Genomic DNA, 25,623 nt, shown 5'->3' with positions numbered 1-25,623 from the left:
TCTCATTTAGCGGCTTGGTATTTAGCCAGCTAACGTTAGCTTGCCCATTCCACCATGTTTTCATGCCTGCATTATACTAGTTCCAGAATGAGCAGCGCTGGGTCCCTGCTCCCGGTTGAAAGGAGACAACAGTCGCGGTGAGAGCAGAAAGCAGCACTGTAGACGGGGACGCTAATGTTTTTCGCCGGCTGATTTCAAGTTGCTACAGCCACAATGGTCCATTTCTTGAAGCCGGGGCCCACTCTCCTTCCCTGGAAGTATTCTCCCAGCGACAGGCAGTGAGGCGAAGGGACAACGAGGTGAAACTCTTGTCTCATTTGTGGTCTGATAAACATTAAATCAAATTCCGTTTTTTTGCATTTCAAAATGGTGCAGTGGGTGAACGTAGGCTCAGACCTCGGGGTGAAGTTACATTTTAACAGGGAATAGTCCCGCAACCCACTCTTGACGATTTGAAGCTTTTCCACTTGCTGTTTAAACAGTAAGCGTCTGACGAGTCTCTGGTGCACAGGAAGTGCAGGCTTTTCCATTTCTGGCAGCAGCAACAGTGGTTTGTTTGGAATAAATATAGAAAGGAAGAGCAGGGCTGTCTACCACCTACACACAATCAAAACACAAAGACTTTACAGTACTGCCAACACTGTTTCATTGACAAATGATCCCTGAGAGATGCAGCGCAAAAACACGGCAGCAATGAGCACAGTAAGCGGTGGCAAAACGCAGAAATGTGAGTAATGATATACCCATTAAAGACTTTCAGTTCACCATCACTTATACTATCTGATTCACCACTTATTTTTGATTTAACGGTATTAATGTGCATTCATCCCTCACAGCTTCAAAGAGTTTTGGTTTTCTGCTGTTGTTTGTTTGCTTATTTCACACTTTTGTGACTGTCACGCTGAATGAAAGCTAATTTCGTGGGGCTTGTCTGAACTGGGATTATGCTGGATGATATTCTAATTAACGTTCTCTAGTTTTGTTTTCCCATAATGTGAAAGTCTCACAATTCTTTGGGGATATTCCAGAAGTCGCACAAAAAAATACTCTCTCCCTCTTTGAATCTCCTCACAGTCAGAGAATGCAGTGGATGGTAGAAACTAGGGAAGTGCGAGAGCAGCAGCCCGTTCAGCACAGGTCACTTGTGTCTATTCCCTCTGAGGCAGGTGTGTGTGTGTGTGTGTGTGTGTGTGTGTGTGTGTGTGTGTGTGTGTGTGTGTGTGTGTGTGTGTGTGTGTGTGTGTGTGTGTGTGTGTGTGTGTGTGTGTGTGTGTGTGTGTGTGTGCGTAAGGCTTCTCTGGTATGCACATGGATGTACAGCCAGTGAAGCATGGTAAAAGTGAACACACACACAAAAAAACCCTGCTTGGTATTCTCAATGTTAGGAAACCTTAGAGATCTTAACCTGTGATTGGTTGTTGCATCCACAGAGCTTTTTTCCTGTGTGCTTGGATATTAAATCCAATCCATGTTCATCAGGATCATGCAACCGGCCTCGGTGCTCCACTCATGTGTGATACTAGTTTCAGGGAAATCAATTTCCTGATTGCATTGGCTGGGAATGCCTCAGGCAGGCATATCCTTTTGACTTCCATGCATTTAAAACCCAGTTGTCCATTGAGTGTATGGATTCATGCATGTATACGTGTGTGTGTGTGTGTGTGTGTGTGTGTGTGTGTGTGTGTGTGTGTGTGTGTGTGTGTGTGTGTGTGCTTGTTTGGAGTGAGGACCATAGCGAAGGTTGAGCTGAGGTTCCCATGTTGTATGTGATACAGTATGCATGTATTGACCCCATCACCCTTAAAGTGAATTATATATATATATATATATATATAGATACTTATATGGACTTATATTGTGGTCTCTGCAGGTATGCAGGTTTTAGCAAATGCCAAAATAGATGAGTGATTAGTCCCCAGCAGCGACTAGAGGAGCGGCTCTGTCAATAAACAAAAGAGACAACCGATAGAATTATGGAGTTATCAGAGGAGAGAGCAATGCAGTCATTTTATGCTCAGCACGGGGGTAAACATTTCAGCTGTTCTCTATTCCACACAACGTGCACCATCTCTCAGTTGTGCATCTTGGTTTGTAACGCCGATCAATAGATGGACTTTCTTGTTTTTTTTCCCCAACAGACTGTTGATATGCCCTTCTATCTATCATTCAAAGCCTCTGCTGAAGAGATGATCACTAACAAGGGCAGGGTGCCTCCCTGTTGGTTCAACAGGGCCTTTTATTACAGAACTTAAATAGGGTAGATAAACATTGATTAGCACTACAAAAACATTATTTTCTTGAAAAATAGTAAATCTTATGTATGGTAGCAAAAAGTGTAACACTTTGAAAAATACAATTGCTTGGTATTCTGCCGAGATTTGGATGGGAAGATTGATAGCACTCTCATGTCTGTGTGTAACATAACATATTGATATATTGAGCTGGAGTCAAGTATCAATTAGCCTAGCTTAGCATAAAGACTGGAAACAGGGATAAACAGTAAGCTCTTTCCAAGGTTAAAAAAATACACCTATCTAAATTGTAAATATGTGTAAAAACAATTAGTTGTGGTTGCAGCGTCGGGTCGCAGTTAATTCGCAGTTAATTCCTGGTCTCCGCTAGTTGCCTGACAACCTTACAGTGACTATAAGATTTGAACACATAGCTATTAAAAAAGCATTCTTTCTTTGTCTTTGCCAACACTTTCAAGTCACCTAAAGTTGGATTTGAGATTCAATATTAGACATAAATTAAGTTTTTCGATGTTTTTCTACCTGAAAAATGATATGGTCCCCCCCAGTATCTGATTTCCTTAAGTACAACCACCTCCAGAGTTCTCCAGGGTTCAAATTCATCCATAGTTTTTGTGAGCAGCCCTGTGTACATTGCCCCTTAATAAAACTCATTGCAAGCACGTGAAAAAAAGCAGTTGGCAATACCATGTGTCATGGAGGTCAACAGTAGAGTTAATATTAACAAGGACTTCAGTACTGTAGGCATTCCAAATTGGTAGAGAATATGTTCACCTGATAGAGAGTCAACACACTTTCTGCTATATGCTCTCCGCTCTAATAATTTCCACTTCCCTTGTTGTCGTTATACATAAATGTGTAAAGCACACATGGGGCACATAACGTATTGTTTCCATACCGAATTGACTTTAAACATATTTTTAAGCATTCGACTGCATTGATAGACCCTATTTCTCCTTATTTTAATATGTTTGTTGAATTAGTGGAATTATCCAAAAGCAGAATATACCACTAAATAATATATATTATCTTGCACAAATAGGTTATGAAGTTGAATTAGAAGTGCTACAATACTTTCAAAGTAATCCGAGAATGTGATTATACGACTTCACCATGGTACAGTACTTCCACTGTTGTTGTAATGTTATGGTATTCACACTGGTCATGCCTCATATGATCACAATAAATAACATCCATATCCCTGTATCATTCACTGTGTACTATGGCAAGTACAGACAAGCTACTTCCAGCAGTGAGACAGCTCAGAAGACATTTAGGTCAAACACTGAGCTCAATGTTTGGGCTAAAGAAACCGACTATCTGTTTGCCCTGGAAATCGCAGTGCGACCTCATATGTTGCGTAAATTCTGTTGGGATTTATAGACAGACTACATGATGGGATGGATGAGAACTTTAAGTTGTACACACACACACACACACAAACACATTTTTATACATTCCTGTGTGAACATCTACATTTCACTTACAGTGAACTTTAAAGCAGCGAGCAGGCTAGCCTCTGCCTAAGCAAACAGGATTTGATATATTTATACATTTCCCTGTTCTTGTTTGGATGACTCATCCATCAGTGGGTGTCCTGTGCCTTGATCTCCTTCCAGAATTCTTCTTTCATATTTTTTGACTTTGAGCTGCATTCTATTCCCTCCTCATCTCCAATTCTCTCTCTTCTGCGTTTTTTTAAAATGTAATCATTGATTTTCATATTTCAAGAATTAAAGGTTAACTTTTTGATTTTCCTTTAATTCCTGTCCAACACCCGTCCTCACTTTCACCCTTGTTTACTTCTTCAGTCCAGTCTGATGATGATTGGGAGAGATGAAGCTCAGCCAGACAGACAGTAATGAGGGCAGGAATACAGATGAGTGCAAACAGAGGATTGTTCCAGGTTATTACATTATGTTCTCCAGAACTGGCTCCATTTGTCACTTGAGTCCCTGTTGACGCAGCAAGGTGGCCTCATCGTGCGTATAGCCATCCTTAGTTCAGAGGACCCATGATGTCAGCAAGCATCTTGGTTGCTTAAGTGTCCTTGAGTAACATACCAAATCCTTTGTAGCTGCAAAGAGGCTGTTATCCCTTTCTTCTCTCTTCCCCCAGTCCGCAGGGAGTCTGCCCTCCCAACAGCAGGGGGAAGAGAAATTCTGCAGGAATTAATAAAGTATCGCATTACTGTCAAAGGTTCTCAGAGGGCTGGTTTTACCCATCAAATATGAAGATATTTAAGCCTGACTAATACATGGATGTGACTGATAATAATAGCCAATCTCATATAAGGAGGCGTGGCAGTCTTTTTTCAAAATAAATTCCCAATGAAGGTTTACTTAGTTGTTATGTTTACTTATGCATCAAAGGTACTTGGTTATGTTAAGGCAACAAAAGTACTAAAGATTTAGGAAAATATATTTTTTCACGTTAAAAAAAGTGAGATTTTTACCTAAGATAACTTAAGATGCAAAGTACAGAAATAACATAACTATGGTAAATTAAATTACTGACTTGGTTTCACACGGGACATAGAGTGTCCTCCTGGGTGAAAGTCCTGTGTTTGTTCGACCTATCCATCCTGTAGCCCCCCTCCTGAACCAAAGCGGGCTTTCTCACTCTTTATACTGCATCAGTTGATCTGACAGTCCAATAATGACGCGGATGGGTTTACATTGGAGTTAGTTGAAAGCCTGGTGCATCCTATACAGATTCTAAAGGATGTAGTTAATGTTGGCCGCTAAATAACAAAAAAATTGCAGTACTGGAATGCAAAAATTAGTTCCAAAGAAAGAAAGGTCTGTTGGGTGGGTGGGTGGGTGGTCCACCAGCTCGGTTCTGCATGAAATATCTCATCAACTATTGGACGGATAACCATTACATTTTGTACAGCGGTTCATGGTCCCTAGAGGATGAAGCCAACTGACTTTAGTGATACACTGACTCTTGTTCTTGTGCCACCAGCAGGTCAAATTTTAAACGTATTCAATGAAATATCTCACACATCTACTGAATATATTGGCACAACATTTTGTGCAGACATGCATGGTTCCCAGATGATGTGTCGTAATGCTTTAGGTGAACCCCTAACTTTCCTTCTAGCTCCACCACAAAGTTGGCATTTGTGGTTGTGAGAGAATTGTCTCAAGAATTATTAAATGGATTTCCATGGGATTTGGGAGATACATTTGTGGACCCATAAGGATGAACAGTAGTAAGTTTAGTGAAACTCTGACATATTACTGAGCACCATCAGATAAAAATGGAATATTTCCATGCCTAGAGTTTTACACCTCCAAACCTAATTACATTCCCATCAGGCTCAGCTGCACTTTGTGTCATTAACTTTCCATAATAATGCTAACTTGCATTTTCCGTGTCCGTGTCCTTCTGCAGACATTCGATGACTTCATCTTCGCATTCTTTGCCGTTGAGATGGTCATCAAGATGGTGGCTCTGGGGATTTTTGGCAAGAAGTGTTACCTCGGAGACATGTGGAACCGTTTGGACTTCTTCATAGTGTTGGCTGGGTGAGTTACGCAGTCACACTCGCACAAACACACAGGTGGCCAAGCATAACCATGGGTGAACACCGGAGGCTTTCACAAGATGCAGCACACACACACACATGCATCATATTTGAGTATTGATCGAACTGAAGTTTGGATTAGAGAGCACAGGGACAGATTCATGAAGGACAGAATCTAGTAATGTTTTTTGCCTGTAAATATAATTGCCACCAGATTTCAACAAGCTGCTGGGTTTTTCTTTGCTTGCTGCCCCCGGAGCAGATCCAACCACACTGGATTTGAAGCATGAACCTGTTAGAACCAGTCCCCTAAGTGACATCAGGCTTCTTCCCCTGTGCGCTCCAATGGGTTTGTCATCAAATGAATTTACCCATGAATGTCCTTTAAAAGCCTTTTAAATAAAAAATTGGTAGCAAGTACCCTCTTAAATTCTCAAGTACCCAGAATCTGTCAAACAGCTGAAGAGAGTGAGATCAGATTCAAAGAGTGTGTAATAACATATGCACGCACGCACATGCACATGTAGGCTTTATGCACAAATCCAGGCACACAATGCACACACAGGCACACGGTATGCATACGGTCTACGAACACATTACGGGCATAGAAACTCACACAGTAACACACATAAACTGATGCACACACTGTAATTTGATTAAACATGTTACAGAACGTGGCCTGCTGGTCTTGGTCTGACATTTTCATCACACTGCATCCCCTGCTGGTTTTTAATGCCATCCTTCTGCCACAGCTTCTGTTGTCCATCAGTGGGAACATGGCACATCTCCTTCTCTGTGTGTGTGTGTGTGTGAGAGAGTGTGTGTGTGTGTGTGTGTATGGCAAAGCATGTCCTTCAGCAGCAGAGATGAGATACATTTCACCTGCTTACTACCTACCGCTGTCTTGGTCTTTCATGCGAGGGCAACCCTGAGCTTCCTCCTCGGCCTTCATTCATTTTAATTCCTCAAGAGTGTAAATCTTTTAGGATCGTAGATAGTAAAAAGCTGCTTCACTATTGGCCGTCGCCGCTCAGGGAACAACTGATCCAGTGCCAGAGTACCAGAAGGAACAAGATTGCAAATACCTTAATGTCTGATAATCAGACACTAATCAAGAGAGTCATAAGAAGGCCAATAAAAGGAGCCTCTAATTAAAACTACAGCATCAGGCAATGAGAGCAGGAATGTAATGTAATGTCACTGAATTACAGCTATGCTCAATAATATTAAATATTCTACTTTGTTGCATACAAATGAAACTAGGCTGTGCTGGGGGTGGGGGGGACTGGGTCATTGTTGCAATGCAGGATAGAATATGCATGAATAATAGGCAATAGATGGAATATTACTGAGTGGAATTTCATAATAAAACATTATGGCAATAGAAAATCCCCCACCGGTTTTATGTATTGCAACATTAGCTAAGAGGGTAACAGTTTTATTGAGACTGTGTTTCTCATATATTATTCAACTAAGCATGGTTCATGAGTATAATAATAACTCAAACGTTGTTGTTTTTTGTTTGAAGTTGCAAGATTTTATTTCATAATTCAATTCAAATGTTGACTGTAGCCGGTCACATTCTTTGTGAATATCACATCTAGGGCTGCTACCTTCAAATATTTTCTTTTTCTATTCATCAGCCGAGATTTATCATTCATCAATAGTCACAATCTCCCAGAGCTCAATTTAGATTATTTAAAATACTCATTTTGTCCAACCAACAGTCCAAAACCCCAAAACATATAGTTTACTATCATAGAAGTTTAAGTTCTATGATAGTGTTTAAGTTTTGGTATTTCTGTTTAAAAAAAACATAGCTAAACGGTTAATCAATCATCAATATATGTGTCAATAATTGATCTAATCATTGGCTAATAGAGAAATCAATCATTTAAACTTTAATCCCATTATGAAAATAAGGTCTGTATGGAAGTATGGTTTTGTTAAATACCTCATCAGAGTAAGATACGTGATTGAAATTGACTGTGGTTAGGATCAGCTAATTGTTATTGTTCAACATATTGATTGAAAGTTTGTGGAGGCAGATGCCAAACGTACACTGGGCTCACCAACTGGTGTGATATCTTGTTGTTCATATGTGCTATGTCTGGTCTGTACATCCTTAGTGAAGGGTTTGTTGTCAGCGGACTGAGAAACGTGGGTTGTCGTTGATGTCCGCTCTTTCATCCGCAGCCACGCTGAACACCTTGTGCATTTTCTCAGTGCAACGTCAGCTGGATGTGAACATTTTCCATCATTTCAGTAATGCGCCTCTCAAAAGGGAGAAGCAAGTCTTTAATCCTAGACGTGATGATGTCTTTATGCGGGAGTCCTTCCAACTGAACCTCTGTACTGTTGAGGAAAGCCTTCTTCATGCATTCTCCGTCTGTTTATGATTTCATGTGTTAAGCAATTCACTCTGAGATGTTAAAGCTACTCTCTGTAGTCTTTTTATATGCTACTTTGCTTGTCATATTTTTTTGACACAATTTAATCATCTTTGAAGTTTTTCTCATGCTTAGCTTCAAAATGATGCTTTACACTTGACGTTTGAAACACCAACATGTTCTCAGCAAATTGCAAATACAGTACGGTCTACTCTTGTAATAAATCCAGACTCTGTTTTCTAACTGGGCTGAAAAGACCTGCTAGATTTGCTTGCCTGGTCATGTGCAAATTGAGACGGTGTGGTCTCGTCTTTGCCTCATGATTACTGGTTACATCACCTGGATTGTGGTACAGCAAGCTTGGCAGTAACTTTACACAGTTATTTCAAGGAAAATATTTAATGCTGAATACAGACCATGCAGTATGAACACAGTGTGTGTGTGTGAATGGGTGCATATTGACATATAGCATACAACGCTTTTAGAGGTCGGAATACTAGAAAGGCGCTACGAGTATATATTTTGTAGTGCCATCCAAAAAAACGTTTTGGGACTCATTGGCAAATTACCTGCTATATCGTTGAGGTATGAGAATGTGTTGGGTACAATATATAGTGACAATACAGGCTTTACAGTTTATAAACAGAGATGTGTCTAAAAATATCTCTGATCATATAAAGCAGTAAATGTGTGTCATGTAAGGACACCACGTGATGAAAGCCTCTTAATACCCCTCAACCTACGTCCTGCTTGACTTCATGCTGTTATATTGATGAAAAAGCACGGTTATTGCATATCCCCCCACCATTCTCTCCCTTAATATATTTCTTTCTGTCACTGTCCCCATGTAACTTGGACAACAATCATTTATGAAAAAGGTTAGCACAGGTTCTTGTGTGTATCAGAGCATGAACCACATGAAGCGTGACAGAAAACATGGCACAAGAAATGTTCTATTTATAGATTTATTTATCTATATTATTTCTATTTCTATGTCTGTATCTACTGGTGTCATATATGTTGACTGACACCTGAGAGTGTGTGTGTGTGTGTGTGTGTGTGTGTGTGTGTGTGTGTGTGTGTGTGTGTGTGTGTGTGTGTGTGTGTGTGTGTGTGTGTGTGTGTGTGTGTGTGTGTGTGTGTGTAGATGTTAATGTGGTGTTTATGGGTTGCCATTTCTGAACAAATAAAAAATGAAAAAAGATCTCATCTGTACGGAGAGTCCCCAGCCACGAGGAGACAATGGTAACCTAGGTAACGGCTGGTTGTGGAGCATTTGATACATCCCGGCAACAGTTGTTAAGTCTGCGGAGTTTCCGAGAAGATAATTACAGCTAAGCTGCTTTTTCAGCAGGTCTTGGCTCTCTCCTCCTAATCACCTCGCTGTCAGGAGGGAATGATGGAGGGATGTGTGTACCAAACAGGTGGAGTGTGGAGAAGGAGAGGGAGATACGCAGCGAGCGTTTGGCCAGTGAATGGTGCAGGGAGTGCAGCATGGATGCACTGCAGCATTTACAGGATAAAGAAAAATAGGAGATAGTTTCCTTCTTTCTGGTTGTAAATAAATAAAAAAATGTAATTTCCCAAAGTAAAACTGCCATCACATGAGGTGTGAAGCAATTGCATCGCTGGGAATGCCATCGCAACACTTTGATTTTTCATTTTTTAATTGACTTTGTGATGCTTGGTTTGCTCTCAGTCATGAACTCATATCACTCCTCAGCTGCATGTGTGAGAAGTGCTGATGACAGCACCCAGTGTGAATAGAAAAATGCACTGCCTTGTGACTTGTGTTAACGCTTGGTGTTAAATTGTTTGTTTTACCTGCCAAGTTTGTCAGAAATGGCAACCCATAAACGACATATTAACATCTACACACACACACACACACACACACACACACACACACACACACACACACACACACACACACACACACACACACACACACACACACACACACACTTGGATGCTTACACCTGCATACACTGACAGATGTCAGCGAACATACATGACACCTGTAGATACAGACATAGAAATAGACTTAATTTCTTGTGCCATGTTTTCTGTCACACTCCATATTGTTCATGCTCTGATACACACAAGAACCTATGCCAACCTTTTTCACAAATCACTGTCGCCCAAATTACAGAGTAAAGAGTGACAAAAAAGATCAATGTCAAGGGTAAGAAAAGAGGGGAATATGCAATAACGGTGCTGGGCTTGGTTTGAAAGCGAGACACCACAGTTGCATGTTAGATCCCATGCAGACTGTCAGACCGAAACGTAGCCTGAACCTTGTAATGTCCAACTCGTACTTTTACATTACACTGGGGAAAAGGAAAACACAATATAGTACTAACAGTACCCAAGCTAGAAAAAACACAGCTGACATTAAAGGATATTTCTGTTTTATTGCTGTTTATTTTCAGCCACTCTAGTGGCACGGCTCAAGGGATTGTGATTTCTGTCAGTCAGTCAGTCAGTCAGTCAGTCAGTCAGTCAGTCGGCCCACCACTTTGACCCTGACTGAAATATCTCATCAACTATTGGAGGGATTGCCATGGAATTTTGTGCAAGCTTTTGGTTCCCAAGAGATGAAGCCTGTTGACTTTGGTGGTTCCCCAGACGTTTCATCTATAACCATCACCCGCTTAAAAACTGTTTAGTTTAGTTTAAAAGTAATTCCTTTTAGCATCAGCTGTACTCTGTATTGAGTGCTCATTAGGATATATTAGCATGCTAACTGGCTTTAATAAGATGGTGAAAATGGTAAACATTATACTTGCTAACCATCAGAATATCCACATTGTAATTGTGAGCATGCCTCACAGAGCAGCTAGCATGGCTGTAGACTCTTCGACTTATTTAGAGTTTTTGCTATCATTCCTGTCAGTAGAAATAACGGGTGAAATCTGTGATTGCATCCTTTCCAGTACCAGACAACTTGCTTACCAAACCAGCAGTCAACATATTGAATCCGACACTGTGAATGCCCTGTAGCCTAGTTTGTTGTCCGTCTAATCAGCTCTGTAACTGTGAATGCATGTTAAGCATGTTGTTTTTTTAAAATGATTGAAGTCTCAAACTGAAAGATAAAACCTAATTGTGACATGGCACATCTTATCACAAATTATAAAGGGGAAAATATTCTGCTACAGAGTTAGAGTATGCAAATCGTATTTGTCTCTAATGCGGTTCCATTTATCTCTTCAAATTCAACAAGACAGAATTTTGAACTAGTCTAAACGAGCCAGATTGATTTGTTCATATGAAGAAAATGAAATTTAGTGAAACCCTTCAAAACAAGTCTGCATTAAAAAGAACTGATTGTACCCAAATGTGTGGGAACCAACTCTCATTTTGAGACTCAGCTCTAGATTGACTGACTTTTCATTTATTTATGTATTTATTCAGTGGTCGGTGCAGTGGAGCCCCAGTCAATAGCCGAGGGTCCCTGAATAGGAGAGTGTACCAGCACTTACTGTGGCAGACAGGCTACCCTATCCATAGTACATTGATCTGACTCAATGCTCTCTCTGTGGCTGGATTAGCCCTGGAGAGAAAAAGAAAGGATAACTGAGGAGGAAGATGGAAGGAGTGAGGAGGGAACAGGATGAAGGGCGATGGATTGACAGAGAAAGGCTGATGGAGAGAGGAAGAGAAGCTGAGGCCGTCAGCTCGATAGCGACTGCCTCGATATGTAATCCCGTCTGTTGTTCGGGGACGATCACCACGGATTTTGTTTCGTTGGTCATTTTTGGATATTTGACATTTTCCTGTAACTTGTATTATTTCACAGGCTATATGTAATTCATAATAAATTAAAGAGTATAAGCCTGGCAACAAATAACGCGATTTTCTCAAGATGAAATATCCCATGTAAGCCTTTAATCATCCCCTGCGGTAAACTGCTATAATTCATGGTAATCCATCCAATAGTTGTTGAGATTTTGCCATCTGGACCAAAGTGGTGGACCGACACTCGTTGCCCAGTAAAGATGTGGCACAAAGTCAGGAAAAAGTAACAAAATTGTGTCACGGTCCGTCTTGAATTATCCGGTGACCCCTCGGATTCTTCTTGCGACCTATTCTGGGGTTACAAAACCCACAGTAATAGACAAGCATAGAAAATTCTAATCCCAGGCACTCTGTTTTATGCCTTTACGGGACAGTGCCAGGAGTGAGATATAGAGTGGGTGGAGAGGAAGACTTTGAAAGAGTTCCTCCGGTTTGAAAAAACACCTAAAGAATCTGTTTGTTTTTCTCAATGGGAGGAGAGCTGAAGGTCTTTCTCAAAGTAGTGGAAGTAGAGAGTCCAAAATCTATAAACTTGTGAAAGGAAGCCAAAAAGTGTTCGAAGGCGATGTCAATTTGAGACTGATAAAATTTGGCAGAGGCTATACAGCGTATCCGTAACCTTGACCACGGTCCCAATCATTTAATGTAATTATATGAGAGCATCGCTATAATTCCAGCATGATATATTGATATTTAAAACACAAGCTTAGCACCATTACCTGGCTTTAAATATTCAACACATCCTCTTGTGTTTCAGACCCGTGGTTGAGTCACACTGAAGGAGGTGAGAGAGAAGCACTCAGCGCCTCCTCCTTTCTTCTTTATTGATGAACACTTTGGATTGGCTCCAGCCCTGTTTAGGGGACAGCGGTGCGAAGGAAAGGGTGTGAGGATGGGTGGAGGAACGGCGAGGGTGGTGGGGACGTCGAAAGAGAGGGAGACAAACTAAGAGAAACAGAGGCTGTTTTTTTAACCTTAATTAAGTTATTTTTTGGTTAAAAACATTGAGAAATTGGCTCATCGAGCGTTAATAACAATAGGATTGCTGCTACTTGCATCAAATTTGAACTGTTCAGGTGTTGACTTTGGCAGAATCTTCCATGTTGTTCTTATTCATGACTATTTGTGCGACCGTATGAGAAACAATCCACAACTTTATAACACCATATATGTTTTTAAAACCCACCAAAGCTCAACAGAAATAACAGTTTGCATGAATGAGGTAGGATGTGTCGTATATTAGCTAGGTTTACTTTGTGTTTAGGTTTATTTACGCAACAAGTACTTTTTTTAGGTATAGGAACAGATCGTGGTTTGAGTAAAAAAAAGTTTGTTAAGTAAAATAACCACGCTTGCTCTGCAACAAACAAAACTACGGTAAAATAACCAAATTAGCTTAATTTCACACAGGACATGAACAGCCGGCGGTGTGTTTGTTTGACCTGTCCATCCTTAACTCCCTTCCACCATCCTCAGACTTCACGCTATTTAAACTACGTCAGTCGCTCTGAGAATCTAATAATGAAAAGGATGGGTTTCCATTGGGAGTTATTCTACATGGTTACCTTAGCTTAGCATAAAGACTGGAAGCAGGGGGGAAACAGCTAGCCTCACTCTGTGTTGATTAACATGTTGTATCACAGCTATATAACCCGCAATCCTCAAGTGTGTGCGTGTGTGTGTTGGTATTTTCGAAGACAAATGTTGCTATCCTGAGGAGAGAGAGGACGCAGATACGCAGGATACAGCATCCATGGACAATGATTGCCATTAAACAAACTGTCTACTGTCAGGAGTCAAGCAGTATGTCTCCTTCCCTCCCTTTCTCCCTCCCTCCCTCCCTCCCTCCATCCTTCTCTGTCTCGGTGAGCTTGCACTCTACAGCATCCGGACTGGACTGCTGCATTTTTCTTGTCCTGGGTGTCTTCATCCACCTGGCTTCCTCCTCCATTAGTTAGATTATCCCCCCCCCCCCCCCCCCCGTGGGTCAGCAGATCGGCCATAGATTACCAGTGAGGGGGAATGGGGGTGGGAGGGGATACTGGGGAGATGGAGGGAAGAAAGATAAAGATGGAAAAGCTCCTGCAGAAGTGTGAGCAGAATATCTTAAAGCTTTGCGAGGACGGATGTAAAACTTGGCCTTTATTATCAACCAGAATTACAATGACTTCTGGTGACTAGTAGTTCTCTTGAATACCTATGTTGAATACACTTCCTGTAAGTCGCTTTGGATAAAAGCGTCTGCTAAATGACTGTAATGTAATGTAATGTAGTGATAGAGAAGATCATCCTGCAGCCTCTGTTCATCCTGCACAGAAAGTGAATGCTCACATTTGGCCTGCGCAACTTCAAGAAAGAAAAGGAGGACACACCTGTATAACTCAATGTCACTGGATGTGCTGCAATTACAGGTTTTGTAGAAGCTAATTCACACACGGGAATCATGTAAATCTTCATGGGCATGTCTTTTTTGTAAGTTTTCTTTTTCATATTTCACATAGTATTCAACAGCATTTACAGAGAAGCAGGAGGGATTTCGAGTAGTTTCATAGGGACACCAAGCTCTGCATTTATCAAACGATAAAACGCATGTTATATTGTTTGAGAAGGTAAAGAAAGTCCCCTCGGGCATATTAGCACATTCACAAGGAAATTGGTTTGTTAAATTTGATTTAGTTTGACCCGGGAACAGTTGGTTTTGATCGGACTACAGGATATGCAGGAAAAGACACAGTCACTTTTTGCAAGCATTTTTTATTAACATGAGTTTGCTACATTTACAGAATAATGAGCTTGCTGGAGGGAGTGATAGCAAGCGCACAACTTTATCACTGTTATGCAGGAGGGTTGAATTGCCAATGAAGCAGCTCTGTAGCTAAGACCTCTTGACTTCTCAAGAAGAAGAAGAAGGAGAATCCCCCTTGCAATGTGCGATTGTTGCAAGAGAAAGAGAGATATTCAGTGATCGACCGTGACTGTGAAGAATAAGTTGGTTAACATTTGGGTTAGATAAGCAGCAGAGTGGGCTGATGGCAGAACGTGTTGCTGATGAAAGGCTCTCAATCTGATTCAGCATGAAAACACTCCATCTGTCTGTTCTCTGTGGGGTTTTTTTCCTCCCTCCACGTCGCCCCAATCATACTACACTGCACTCACTTTAATGATATCAGACTCTGATCATTAGCCGGTGTCAGTGCACCCGCCTTAAATGTACGTGTTGTTTAAATGTGTGTGTTGTTACATAAGGGTTGGTGAAAATCGGTCCTATTGTGCACATACTGTAGCGTTTGCTCTGCAGCAATACACTGTATACATAAAGACATACACCACCTTAAAAGAAAACACCTTCTAAACACACACACGTCCATCACTCACAATTCATTTGCTGAGGAACATCTAGTGTGACAGCTTTGCTTGTCAGTGGTTTGGAGGCAAATAGAAAAGCAAACAATATGCGACAAAAGGGATATCAGTGGAGAGGACAAATGACAATTAGTTAGTTCACAATAAGCGTTACATGACAAGACAGATTATGATGGAGCAATGTGCAGCCACAGTGGTAAAGCGCTATAATCCAATAATCTAATAACAAAGCCATTATCTAACGTAATAATAACAGCGGGGTTGAAGCAGCTATTTGTTTGTCAATGGATATCTCAATATTTACAATTATTACTCAATATTTTATGGATAAATGATGGGCTATGCTGTGATGTTTAATATGACTAATAATAAAAAAAAAATCCATGTGCATAACGCTTTGAAGGGCACTCAAATGCCTTTTACTTGGTAATAAAAACAGTAACAGAAAAAAGTAAAGGCAATAACAGTATAAAAACAAAACTACTACAATGAAAGAGAAAGAAAGGGGTTGGGTGGGCAAATGGAGATTTTTGAAGGACAGGGGTTGTGAGGTCTGTGCTGCTGGAGAGGGTGAGCAGACGAGCAGCTGAGTTGTGGATGTTTTGCAGTTTGTTGAAGATGTTTGGTGAATGTGTTGTGGAGAATGCTGTTGCAGTAGTCGTGTCGAGAGGTGATGAAGGCGCGGATTCGTTTTTGTTAATGAGGAGTTCGGAGGGGAGGTTTTGATCAAAGATGATAACCAAAGGTTATGCGCGAGCCATGGAAGCATTAGCATTCATTTGGTGTCAATATTCACTCTCGTTTTAGCTCTGTTTTGGTCTCAACCAACTCCTGAAGGAAGTCCTTTAGCTCTATAACTGCCAAATACTATGTTCACCAGCTAGTCACTAACTGTGTCTTGCTGCCTTTTAAGTAATGTGCATGAAGCATAGAAAGAAACAAAACAATCCACTAAATGCACAATCTCTGTTGTTTTGTCACCAAAACCCCATTCATATTAAATGCATTCATTAATTTAAAAAAAGCAGTTTTAGGGATGTAAAAAAACTATATTTTTGAGCTCTCAAGTTGTTGGAAGGTGTATCTCCTTCCAGCTTTCATAAAGCTATGCTAGCATTTTCGCCCTTCTTAATGCTATACTTGGCTAAACACACCTTGGAACTACCTCTGTATTTTAAATTCACATCAATCCACTTACTCTGTGCAACCAGACAAACAATATAAACAGCCCTGAAGTTATAAGCCCTATACGCAGAATGATCAATGGGCCACTGCAATACTAAAAACCTTACAGAATACCCAAAGCCATTTGCCTTGCTGCGCAGAGAGATTTTCAACATTACTCATCATGTAATTTCTTCCCTGATATAAAACAAACTCCCCATCCACAAAACGAGCATGAAAACTGAGGAGACTCCAGCAAAGTTTGTCAATTCCATTTGTCTTTTCTCACTCCATCCATCATGATTTACATAGGGGAAAAAAACAAACTAACAAACAGTAGCAGTATAACAGTGCAGTAGCTGCAAGAAGACAGATGGATGGACTGTCTGAGATGGACAGGAGACGGACGGACAGATAGATACAGACAGAGAAGTAGACCAATGAAGGTTAGGTGTGGACAGGGTGGGTTGAACATTGGACGCTGTTCTACATTCCGGAGCTGCCTTGCGTACTTTTCCTGTTATAGCTCTTTCTGGGTGGCATTGTGTCCAGTGTGTATGTGTGTTCCAAGCTGCTGTTGCCTTTGGCCTTTAGCTGGAAAAGTGATATGTGTATACATACATACCATCCTTCATGTGTCCGGCTGCTTTGGCACAAACACACACTCGATAAGAGAGGACGAGCTAAGAAGCTACACGGCCAAAGGAGTGTGTGTGTGTGTGTGTCTTTGTTTTTATGCACGCCGTATATCATTGGATGCTTCTTATTGCTTGACTGATACAGTATGAATCTCATTACAGTCTCCCTCGAGTTTGTCCTTGTAAGGATCTCCCCATATCAAGATGTATCATATCAGAGTGTGCATGACAAGATGCAAAATTGCCGTGTGGCTCGTGTGCTTTCAGTTTGGGAATTCTCCTCACGCAAACTCCCTCCAAGGTCGGGCCTCCCCCGTCCCCTCCTGCTTCTAATTTCTCAGTCCCCCCCCACCCTCCGGTTACCCTTCCCCTGTATCGGCATCATCAGCACTGGCACGGACTCTGACGAAAAACAGCGCACGACTTCCTGTCATTTCCATCGTTTGTTTGATTCACTCCATTTCTCCTCGGCTGTTTTCTTCATTTCCAGATGAGGAGAGATGGGTCAGTTTTCAGTGAGCATGCCGAACTTCATCTGGCTCTCATCAGCGGCAGCAAGTGTTTTTGCATGGACTGTTTTTCAACAGACATCATTCATCATCCGCTTTTAAGTTCGCTTATGCAACTCTGTCTGAAGAGAAATTACCCTAATATTTGTATAATATCGCTGTGGGGATTTATAGTATGTCTCTGGCACTCAAACTGTTTTCCCATCGGTATCCTGATAATGTTACCATACGTTTCCCCATGGGCCCATACTATTCAGCACTGGAATCATGGTGGATTTATTGTATATTCTCCATCTCATACAGGCTGATAATATGACTGAATTGCCAGTTTGCTGACATCTCCTACAGCAACAGTAAGCCTATCTTATCATAAAGACTGGAAACACAGGGAAACAGCTAGCATTGCTCTTTAGTGGAGAGCAAGGTAGTTCTCCAATCAGAGGGTCGGTGGTTCGATACCTGGCTTCGGCAGTCGATGTGTCCTTGGGCAAGACACTTAACCCCAAGTTGCTCCCGAAGGCTTGCCATCGGTGTGGACTGGATGTTGCATGAATGTTAGTTAGAGTCTGATGGTGGCACCTTGCATGGTAGCCTGTCATCAGTGTGTGAATGGGTGAATGATATGTAATATACTACTGATTGTAAGTCGCTTTGGATAAAAGCGTCTGCTAAATGACTGTAATGTAATGTAATGTAATATGAATGTAACAAAATCTGCCCTCCAACACCCCTAAAGCTCACTAATTAAAAAATATAGGTATTTCAAGAAAAGGCTGCTGTGTGCCGGTCATCTGAACTGCATGACTGTAGGACAGTGGACTTCATCGTCCTGTTCTAAATTAAATGGCAAATTACTGTTATAAGACTCTGGGTTAAGAGCTGTCCAAGAGTCCGTAGGAAGGATAGCTATGATACATAACTAGACTTGTTTCACTTAAAATATACCCTAAACGGATGGATTGATTAGCAAAATAATTGCTGATTAATTTTCTGTTGAATCACTTCTTAATTAAACCGTCTTAAAATCAATAGATGTCAATATTAATGTTTAACGGTATTGCATAACTAGGATTCTGTAGGTTTCTATAAAGTTGTGGCTGCAACAAGAGACAGAAAAAAAAAGGGTCAAAATCTATCCACTGGCTCAGGTCATTATAGCATTAGCAAGCTAGCTAACTAGCCAACATCTGCTAATTCCACCATGTTTTATTGCTATACTGGTTACAGAACCTGAGCTGAACAAAGTTGCCACTCATTTGGCAATAGCAATGTGGTTTCCTACGCTGCGACAAAGACTGTGTTGATAAAGCATTCGATTTTAGAAATTTACTGTGGCCCTCTACGCTTCTTAATGTTACCATTCCACTGCTAGTTTTAGTCGTTACTACAGAACCTCAACCAAATGAGTCGGTTTAGTTTGTATGGAAGTTAGCCTGCTACAATGGTCGCAATAGCAACAGTACACATCCAAATGGCCGCCAATCGAAACATCCAGCTAAGATGATTGCAACGGGAATGTCTTTCCTACTCCTATTCTATTCATGCCTTCATGCCCAAACTGAGATCTGTTTTCGCAAGTTGCTCTTTCATATAAGTGCCAGTTGATTCCTTTTGATCTGAATGTCCATGGCGTCCTTTGCAGAAACATTACACAGCTGCTGATGTGGAGTGCCTGTTTCCTGAGGACTACCTGATACTGTTAGCCCCTCATCCCTCCACTGGTGATGGGAGGACATCTCTGAGCTGTTCTGTTAACTGTTTACCCATTTACCTTCTCTCTGTAGCCCACAGGCCATCTGTCAGCTTGGGTATGTGTGTGTACATATACAGCAGGTGTGTATGTGTGTGAGAGAGCTAGAGAGAGTGTGTGTGTGTACTGTAGAAAATGCTCGTACTGGGACACCTCAAACACACACTTTCACTTAGGGAGTTTCTTGCACTTAATGTGACCAACGGGCTTGCGCGCAGACACACACACATGAACACACACACACACACACACTTACACATGCGCTGCCCGACATGTGTTGAGCATTTGTCAGACAGACCGACAGTCGGACAGACTTGGAGTCGGTGCGAGGAGGGAATTCCTTCATCTGCACACCCCTGCAAGCTGCACATGTGCTCAGCATCTGCTCCACACACACACACACACACACACACACACACACACACACACACACACACACACACACACACACACACACACACACACACACACACACACAGAGAGAGACGAGATGACGACAAACACCGATCAAGAAACAAGTAAAAGGTTTTCTCAAGCATTCCACAGACGCTCTCTTCTCTAAGCGCTGTCCTCCTAAGCTGCTGGAGAGGCTGTTAAGAGTATAAGCGTGTGTGTGTGTGTGTGTGTGTGTGTGTGTGTGTGTGTGTGTGTGTGTGCCGTCTCAAGGTTACGAGGCTGACTGATCTGATGCTGCTCTTTTATCTACCGTTGGTTGCTACATTCTCCTCTCAATAACTAGTGATTCACCCTCTTTTGACATCTCAAAGCCGATGCACAAATGCCGCCGTTTGCTCATTTGAAAGGTTGATTGTGCAAGGGTGAATACATGCGTGCGTTTTTCAGGCATACAAAACATTGCGTGTTTGCCGAGCTCCAAAAACAAGCAAAAACACACACGCTGCAGTGTGCGTGAGGTGTTTTTTTTAACTTTCTGCCCCGTTTGCTGCAGTTGGAATGAAAGCGCACTGTTTGCCAGAACACATGTACTGCAGTCATCTCTAAAGGCAAAAATGTAAAACGGGCTTCAAAACATTAGAGGATTAATTACCAGTTGTACAGAGAGAGTGGGAGAGAATGTAATACATGGAATATATAATTGGCTTCATAATATTGCCCTTATTTTTTCCGTTTTTTTATTCCCCGATGATGAAGCAGGGCCGTGCAGTGTGAGCCGTGATAGCAATTAAAGCGTGTGGTTTGTTGTTGCTGTACTTACACATCTCCCTCTCTCTCTCTCTCTCTCTTCTCTCTCTCTTTCCACTTGTTGCAGGATTCTGGACTACTCGCTAAACCTGCAGAAAGTCAGTTTTTCAGCGGTGAGGACGGTTCGCGTTCTGAGACCTTTGAGAGCCATCAACCGAGTACCAAGTGAGTGCAGAACCTAAACTTAAGCCGGCCGCCAAAGATACACTGTGCACAACTCTTAGGCTGACCATTGATTGAAGTCATTGTGAGTCACTGCAAGTTCGGGTGATAACTGATGATCGGGAGGTGTGTAAGGCTTAGATGTTCAATCTCTTACACTTCACAACAAAGTTAAATGTTTGATGTAAGACTCCGATGAAGTCTTGATGTCCTCTCATAATGTGAGCGACTTAGATGGACATTTATATAAGGTCTTGATGTTTCAAGACTTCTTTGTCTTCATCATCATAATAGACAAAGGAAAATATAGTCATCCAACATCTGGACTGAATTGCATTCTGATACCGAGCAACTTACTATTACATAATATATAATATTTTTTTCTGTGGTTTAAGCATTGATAGTGTGATGGAACTTTACGCCGTAGTTATTAGTGGTTGTACGCGTACAGCGTGTGACATCCGTTGCTGACTGCAAGATTGCACAGAGCCTATCAAATAAATATTTCAATATGTTTCCCCCTGTTTCCAGTCTTTGTGCTAAGCTAAGCTAAGCTAACAGCTGCTGTTATATTTACATTCCACCATGAACGTTTGTATCAATCTTCTCATTTTGTTTTCTGCAGGAAAAAAAAAGAAATACTCAAAACTTCAAACTATACCTTTAAGTAAGATTCAGAAATACAGACCTTAAATTGAAAAGTTTGAGTGTCAATCGAACATACACAACCTCATGACCAAGCTAGTTCTTCATCAACGCAAAAAGGCTCTACTCAGTTTATCTCTCCCCTAAAACTTTAAGGAAGCTAAGGAGTCGTGCTTAGCCGTGTTTGACATTAAAGTTTGTGTTTGTGCATTCCTAAAATCCAATTTTTCAGTGATCAGTGTCTGTACACTTTGTTCCCAGATTAAGAAGAAACTTGCCTAAATTTAATTATCAAACATATCTTTTGGTCTGTCCAAACCGGGTGGCAGTCTTTTCTTTTTTGTGCACAAAACCTTCTGCCATACATCTGAACTCAAGCGGTATTAACATCTCAACCAGACGTGGAACTTTAATACTTGACATGAGAGAGCTTGTGTTCTCTGACATTTAATCACTTGAAACGAATATTGCTTCTCATGATTAATCAGGCTCGGTAGCAGGATACGTTCGTGTATTAAATGACTTTATCTTAGTATGCTGTCGTTGTACTCGACCATAAGTGGGCATCACGCCGTTGGATTGAATTCCTACACGGCATGAATTTAGGTCAGACACAAGCCGATCCACACTTAGTATGCTGCCTCCACTGTTTCTCTGTGTTTTGGCTTACCCCAGCAAGTCTGACAGGTTTATATGCAATTTTCCAACTCACTGAATTTTATTAAAGGACTGCAGTTCATAGCAACAGTCACACACACACAGACGCACAAATCCCTGAGTTGCTTGCTGCGTCCTTCCCCTTCTCACTTTCTCTTACACACTTATTATCCTAACTCCCCACCTCCCCAAAAAAGTTCCATTTTCCTCTCTGCTTTCCTTTCATCAGTCTCCATTAGAGTTTAATCAGCATAGATTGAATCTCCAGTGCACACAATAATGTTGAAACAAATCATAAGCATATTCATACCAACCCAGTAATCCACTATGTGGAATCAACCTCACCTAGATTCCACCCCCTGCAATGCTTTCCTTTAAACACAAACCCTAATTGTGTCATTAGCTCCCTCAATTACTGAGAGCAGATTGCGGGCAAACTGAGCAATGATCCTAGAATGTGTGTGTGTGTGTGTGTGTGTGCGTGTTTGTGTACAGTACCTGCAGGTGTTCACCCCCGTTGTAAGCGCATGAATGGGACATCAACTTCCTATCCCTCTACCGATGACACTCCCAAACCACTTCTGCAATCCAACCCGCGTGTCAATCAAAGTACTTGTTGTCGTCCAGTGCTGCTCATTAGGCCACATAGACACACATAAACACACACACACACACACAGTCAGAATCATGCACACAGACTCGCTCATTACGCGTCCTACCATTCCTCACCCTAATCAGAGGACTGATAGCAGCATTAATGTGTGGATGATTCGGTCTGGTTCTGGCCCTGCGAGGAAAATGTCAATGAGTGTAGTGATGAGGGTGGTGGTGCTGGTGTTGGTGGCCTTCATCCCTTCACCAGCCTCATCAATTCCAGCGGAGGAGCTTGCAGCATTGGTCATGCCTCTGGGTCGGGGGTTATTATGGAGCTCAGCCTATTTTGAGGCACACTTTGCTGAATTTGAATACACGGGTGCTTAAGTTCTTGGATGCGGTTAGTTCATTTCCCCACTTGTCAGACTGGATTCACGACACTGACCGAGGGTTTTTTCCTCTTCCATTATGAAGCAGTTGTCGGGTTGTTACAGCGGGAAACAAGGCGGAAATACAAGGGAACAGTTTGCCCTTTCAGAGTTCGCCAAGCGCGACGAATTTGACCTGCCTAATTGGCGCGGCAACATTACAAAAGAGGCACAGAACGGGGGTGACAGAGATGTTGCAACGTAAAATGTGACAAGACCCGGTGATTCACAGTTACGGTGCGGCAGCATGGAGTCACACTTGTAAAGTACACATGTCCTACTGCAGACAAAGAGGAATACTTCACGTCTGTGCTTGTAAAATCCCACAGAGTTCATCTCTGCTCTTAAAGGAGAGGTTCAGATTTTTCCAAATCTTTTTAAAAACAATTGTCACATGTCCATATGCACATTGACACTCTCATTGTGTGAATGCCACATCCTTCTACTGGACAAGGAATGGCGCTGAAAACGGATCATTTCAAAGTCAGTGTAGAAAGGAAGAATTAATAACCATACATTAACTGTACATAGGGGGATATGAGGATTGTTTTAAGACAGACATAGGAAAAAAGTGAACATGAGGTGTAATCCTGTTGCAAATGTAACAAGACTAAAAGCAAAACGGCAGGCTAACTTTTCGCATGCTAGCATGCTATTTAAGCATTAACCTCAAAGTATAGCATTTACTCTGTTAAGGTAGCTCAGCGCTCGACAAGTAGAAGTATTCAGCTATTGGTGGTGCTAAATAAGTGGTCGGGGGATCAGAAAAATCATTTGAATTACCGCAGGTTATATTACACACTGTGAATAATAGATTTAATTTGCTACCATATGCTCTAGCATAAGTGCTAATGGTTTTTAAGTGATTAGCAAGTGTGTGAGGCTCAAGTGTAGAGCAGCTCAGTGCTCCACTGGTTGACAGAGAGCCACTTGGCTCACAAACGTCAATTACTGCACCTCAATGAGCGTCCAATCTATGTTATACAGCTACTGTAATGTAAATGAGAATATATTTCACAGGCCACCCCAAAAGCGCACAAACGAGCTGTCATCTGCATTGATAGATTAACAGCCCAGAAATGATCTCACTGTGGTGAGGGAGCTGTCCATTTTAAACATCATCAATCCTATAATAGGAGTCGCCGTGTGTATTAATCTCCGTTTTAGTGAGGACAAGAGAAATGTGATGTCATCGTGTTTAGTGGAGATATAGATGTATTTCATTGTTGAGTTTAGTCCAGTAAATCATAATCCGACACATTCCAGATACAAGGTGCATATTAATGCCAGGCTGAAGATGCAGGCTCAGACGGAGACCCACACCTCAGCTGATACTCACTTAGCTCATATCAGTGTCCATTTACATGTCGGCTAGGTTCACTCAATCCGTTGCTCCAAACTATCCACCTCCAGCCTCTTAGTCAACTTCCTTGCTTTTTTTGTCCAGCGCTGCCCAGAATGTGAGCCATCTGAACCTGGATCAGCGGATGCTTAAACCGTTGGTACTCACTTCCCTCTTCCTCGTTGTCTACATTCCCGTATTGCTCTTCTCTCACCCTCTTTCCGTCTGTATTGGAACTGAAGGCTGGAGCTCATCTTAAAAACACACACACACACACACACTCAGACTTGTATTAACAAACACATTGTTCTTGGACTGGTGTCCACGTCTTGGGCTCTGGCATTGATTGATTTCACCACTCCTGCCAGTCGAAGTGACGGATACATTTCAAAAGCCAAAAAATCTCTGGCTGTGTCTCCAAAACACCATCACCCACAGTCTGCCCCCTGATTGCCTATTTCCCTCACGTCCAGTACCGGCCCAGAGGGACCCTGTACCAGGCCTGTCATTGCCCGCATCAAGGCAGATATGATAATTTGTGGCTTACCTCTGTATGGGTCTTAATATTGAAAGGGAGCGGCTGACCACTCGTGTGTCCAGAATACAGTGTGTTTTCCTGGGTAGCAGAGGAGGACTCCTCTCTCTGGAAGAAAGGAATAATGTGCTCATGGCATGAAAAAAGATATGATGCTATAGTAAGGTTGTATTGGAATGACTACATCTAGGTCACAAAAACAGATAAAAGGGAAGAAGAATTTTACATCTAGTTTTGCTGAAATATTGAAAAACCCAAATCGCTCTTTTTTTCTTCTTTTTCAAAGCAAAGTGTGCTTTTACTGAGTATAAAATAGACTGCAAACTTTAACATTTAGAATCTATTGTCAGCAAGTGCCACTTTTATAACCTTGATTCTGCTGCTGCAATATGCAAATCGAAGTGCGGAGCTGCTTTACAGTAATGGGTTTTAGTTTCAGGCCTCAAGGCGGTGAAACCTAGAATACTAACTTAAGAATGCTGAGATTTTTCCGTTCATAGGAGTAAAGGTGTCATTGTTATACACAGAGAAAGAAAATTACTATTTTTATCCTCAGGCTAAAGTGACACATTTATTTTTCTAGCCAGCAGAGACCATTTTTCTTTCGAGTCAAACATATTTTTGGGACAGGATGACTGTGGATCACCTGCCAAAGGGT

At 41.6% G+C, this 25,623-nt stretch overlaps 1 protein-coding gene across 1 annotated transcript in view; it reads left to right on the top strand.

The window, feature by feature from the left end:
- The window catches only part of cacna1g (calcium channel, voltage-dependent, T type, alpha 1G subunit), a 234,277-nt gene that overhangs the window by 93,436 nt on the left and 115,218 nt on the right, over positions 1-25,623 (top strand). The window contains 2 exon segments of the mRNA XM_054599520.1: positions 5,652-5,785; positions 20,670-20,767. Coding sequence (XP_054455495.1) covers positions 5,652-5,785; positions 20,670-20,767 — 232 coding nt within the window.

Source organism: Anoplopoma fimbria, chromosome 5 (genome assembly GCF_027596085.1).
Source record: "Anoplopoma fimbria isolate UVic2021 breed Golden Eagle Sablefish chromosome 5, Afim_UVic_2022, whole genome shotgun sequence".
Classification (NCBI taxonomy): domain Eukaryota; kingdom Metazoa; phylum Chordata; class Actinopteri; order Perciformes; family Anoplopomatidae; genus Anoplopoma; species Anoplopoma fimbria.
This window is presented reverse-complemented; position numbering and strand designations above follow the sequence as displayed.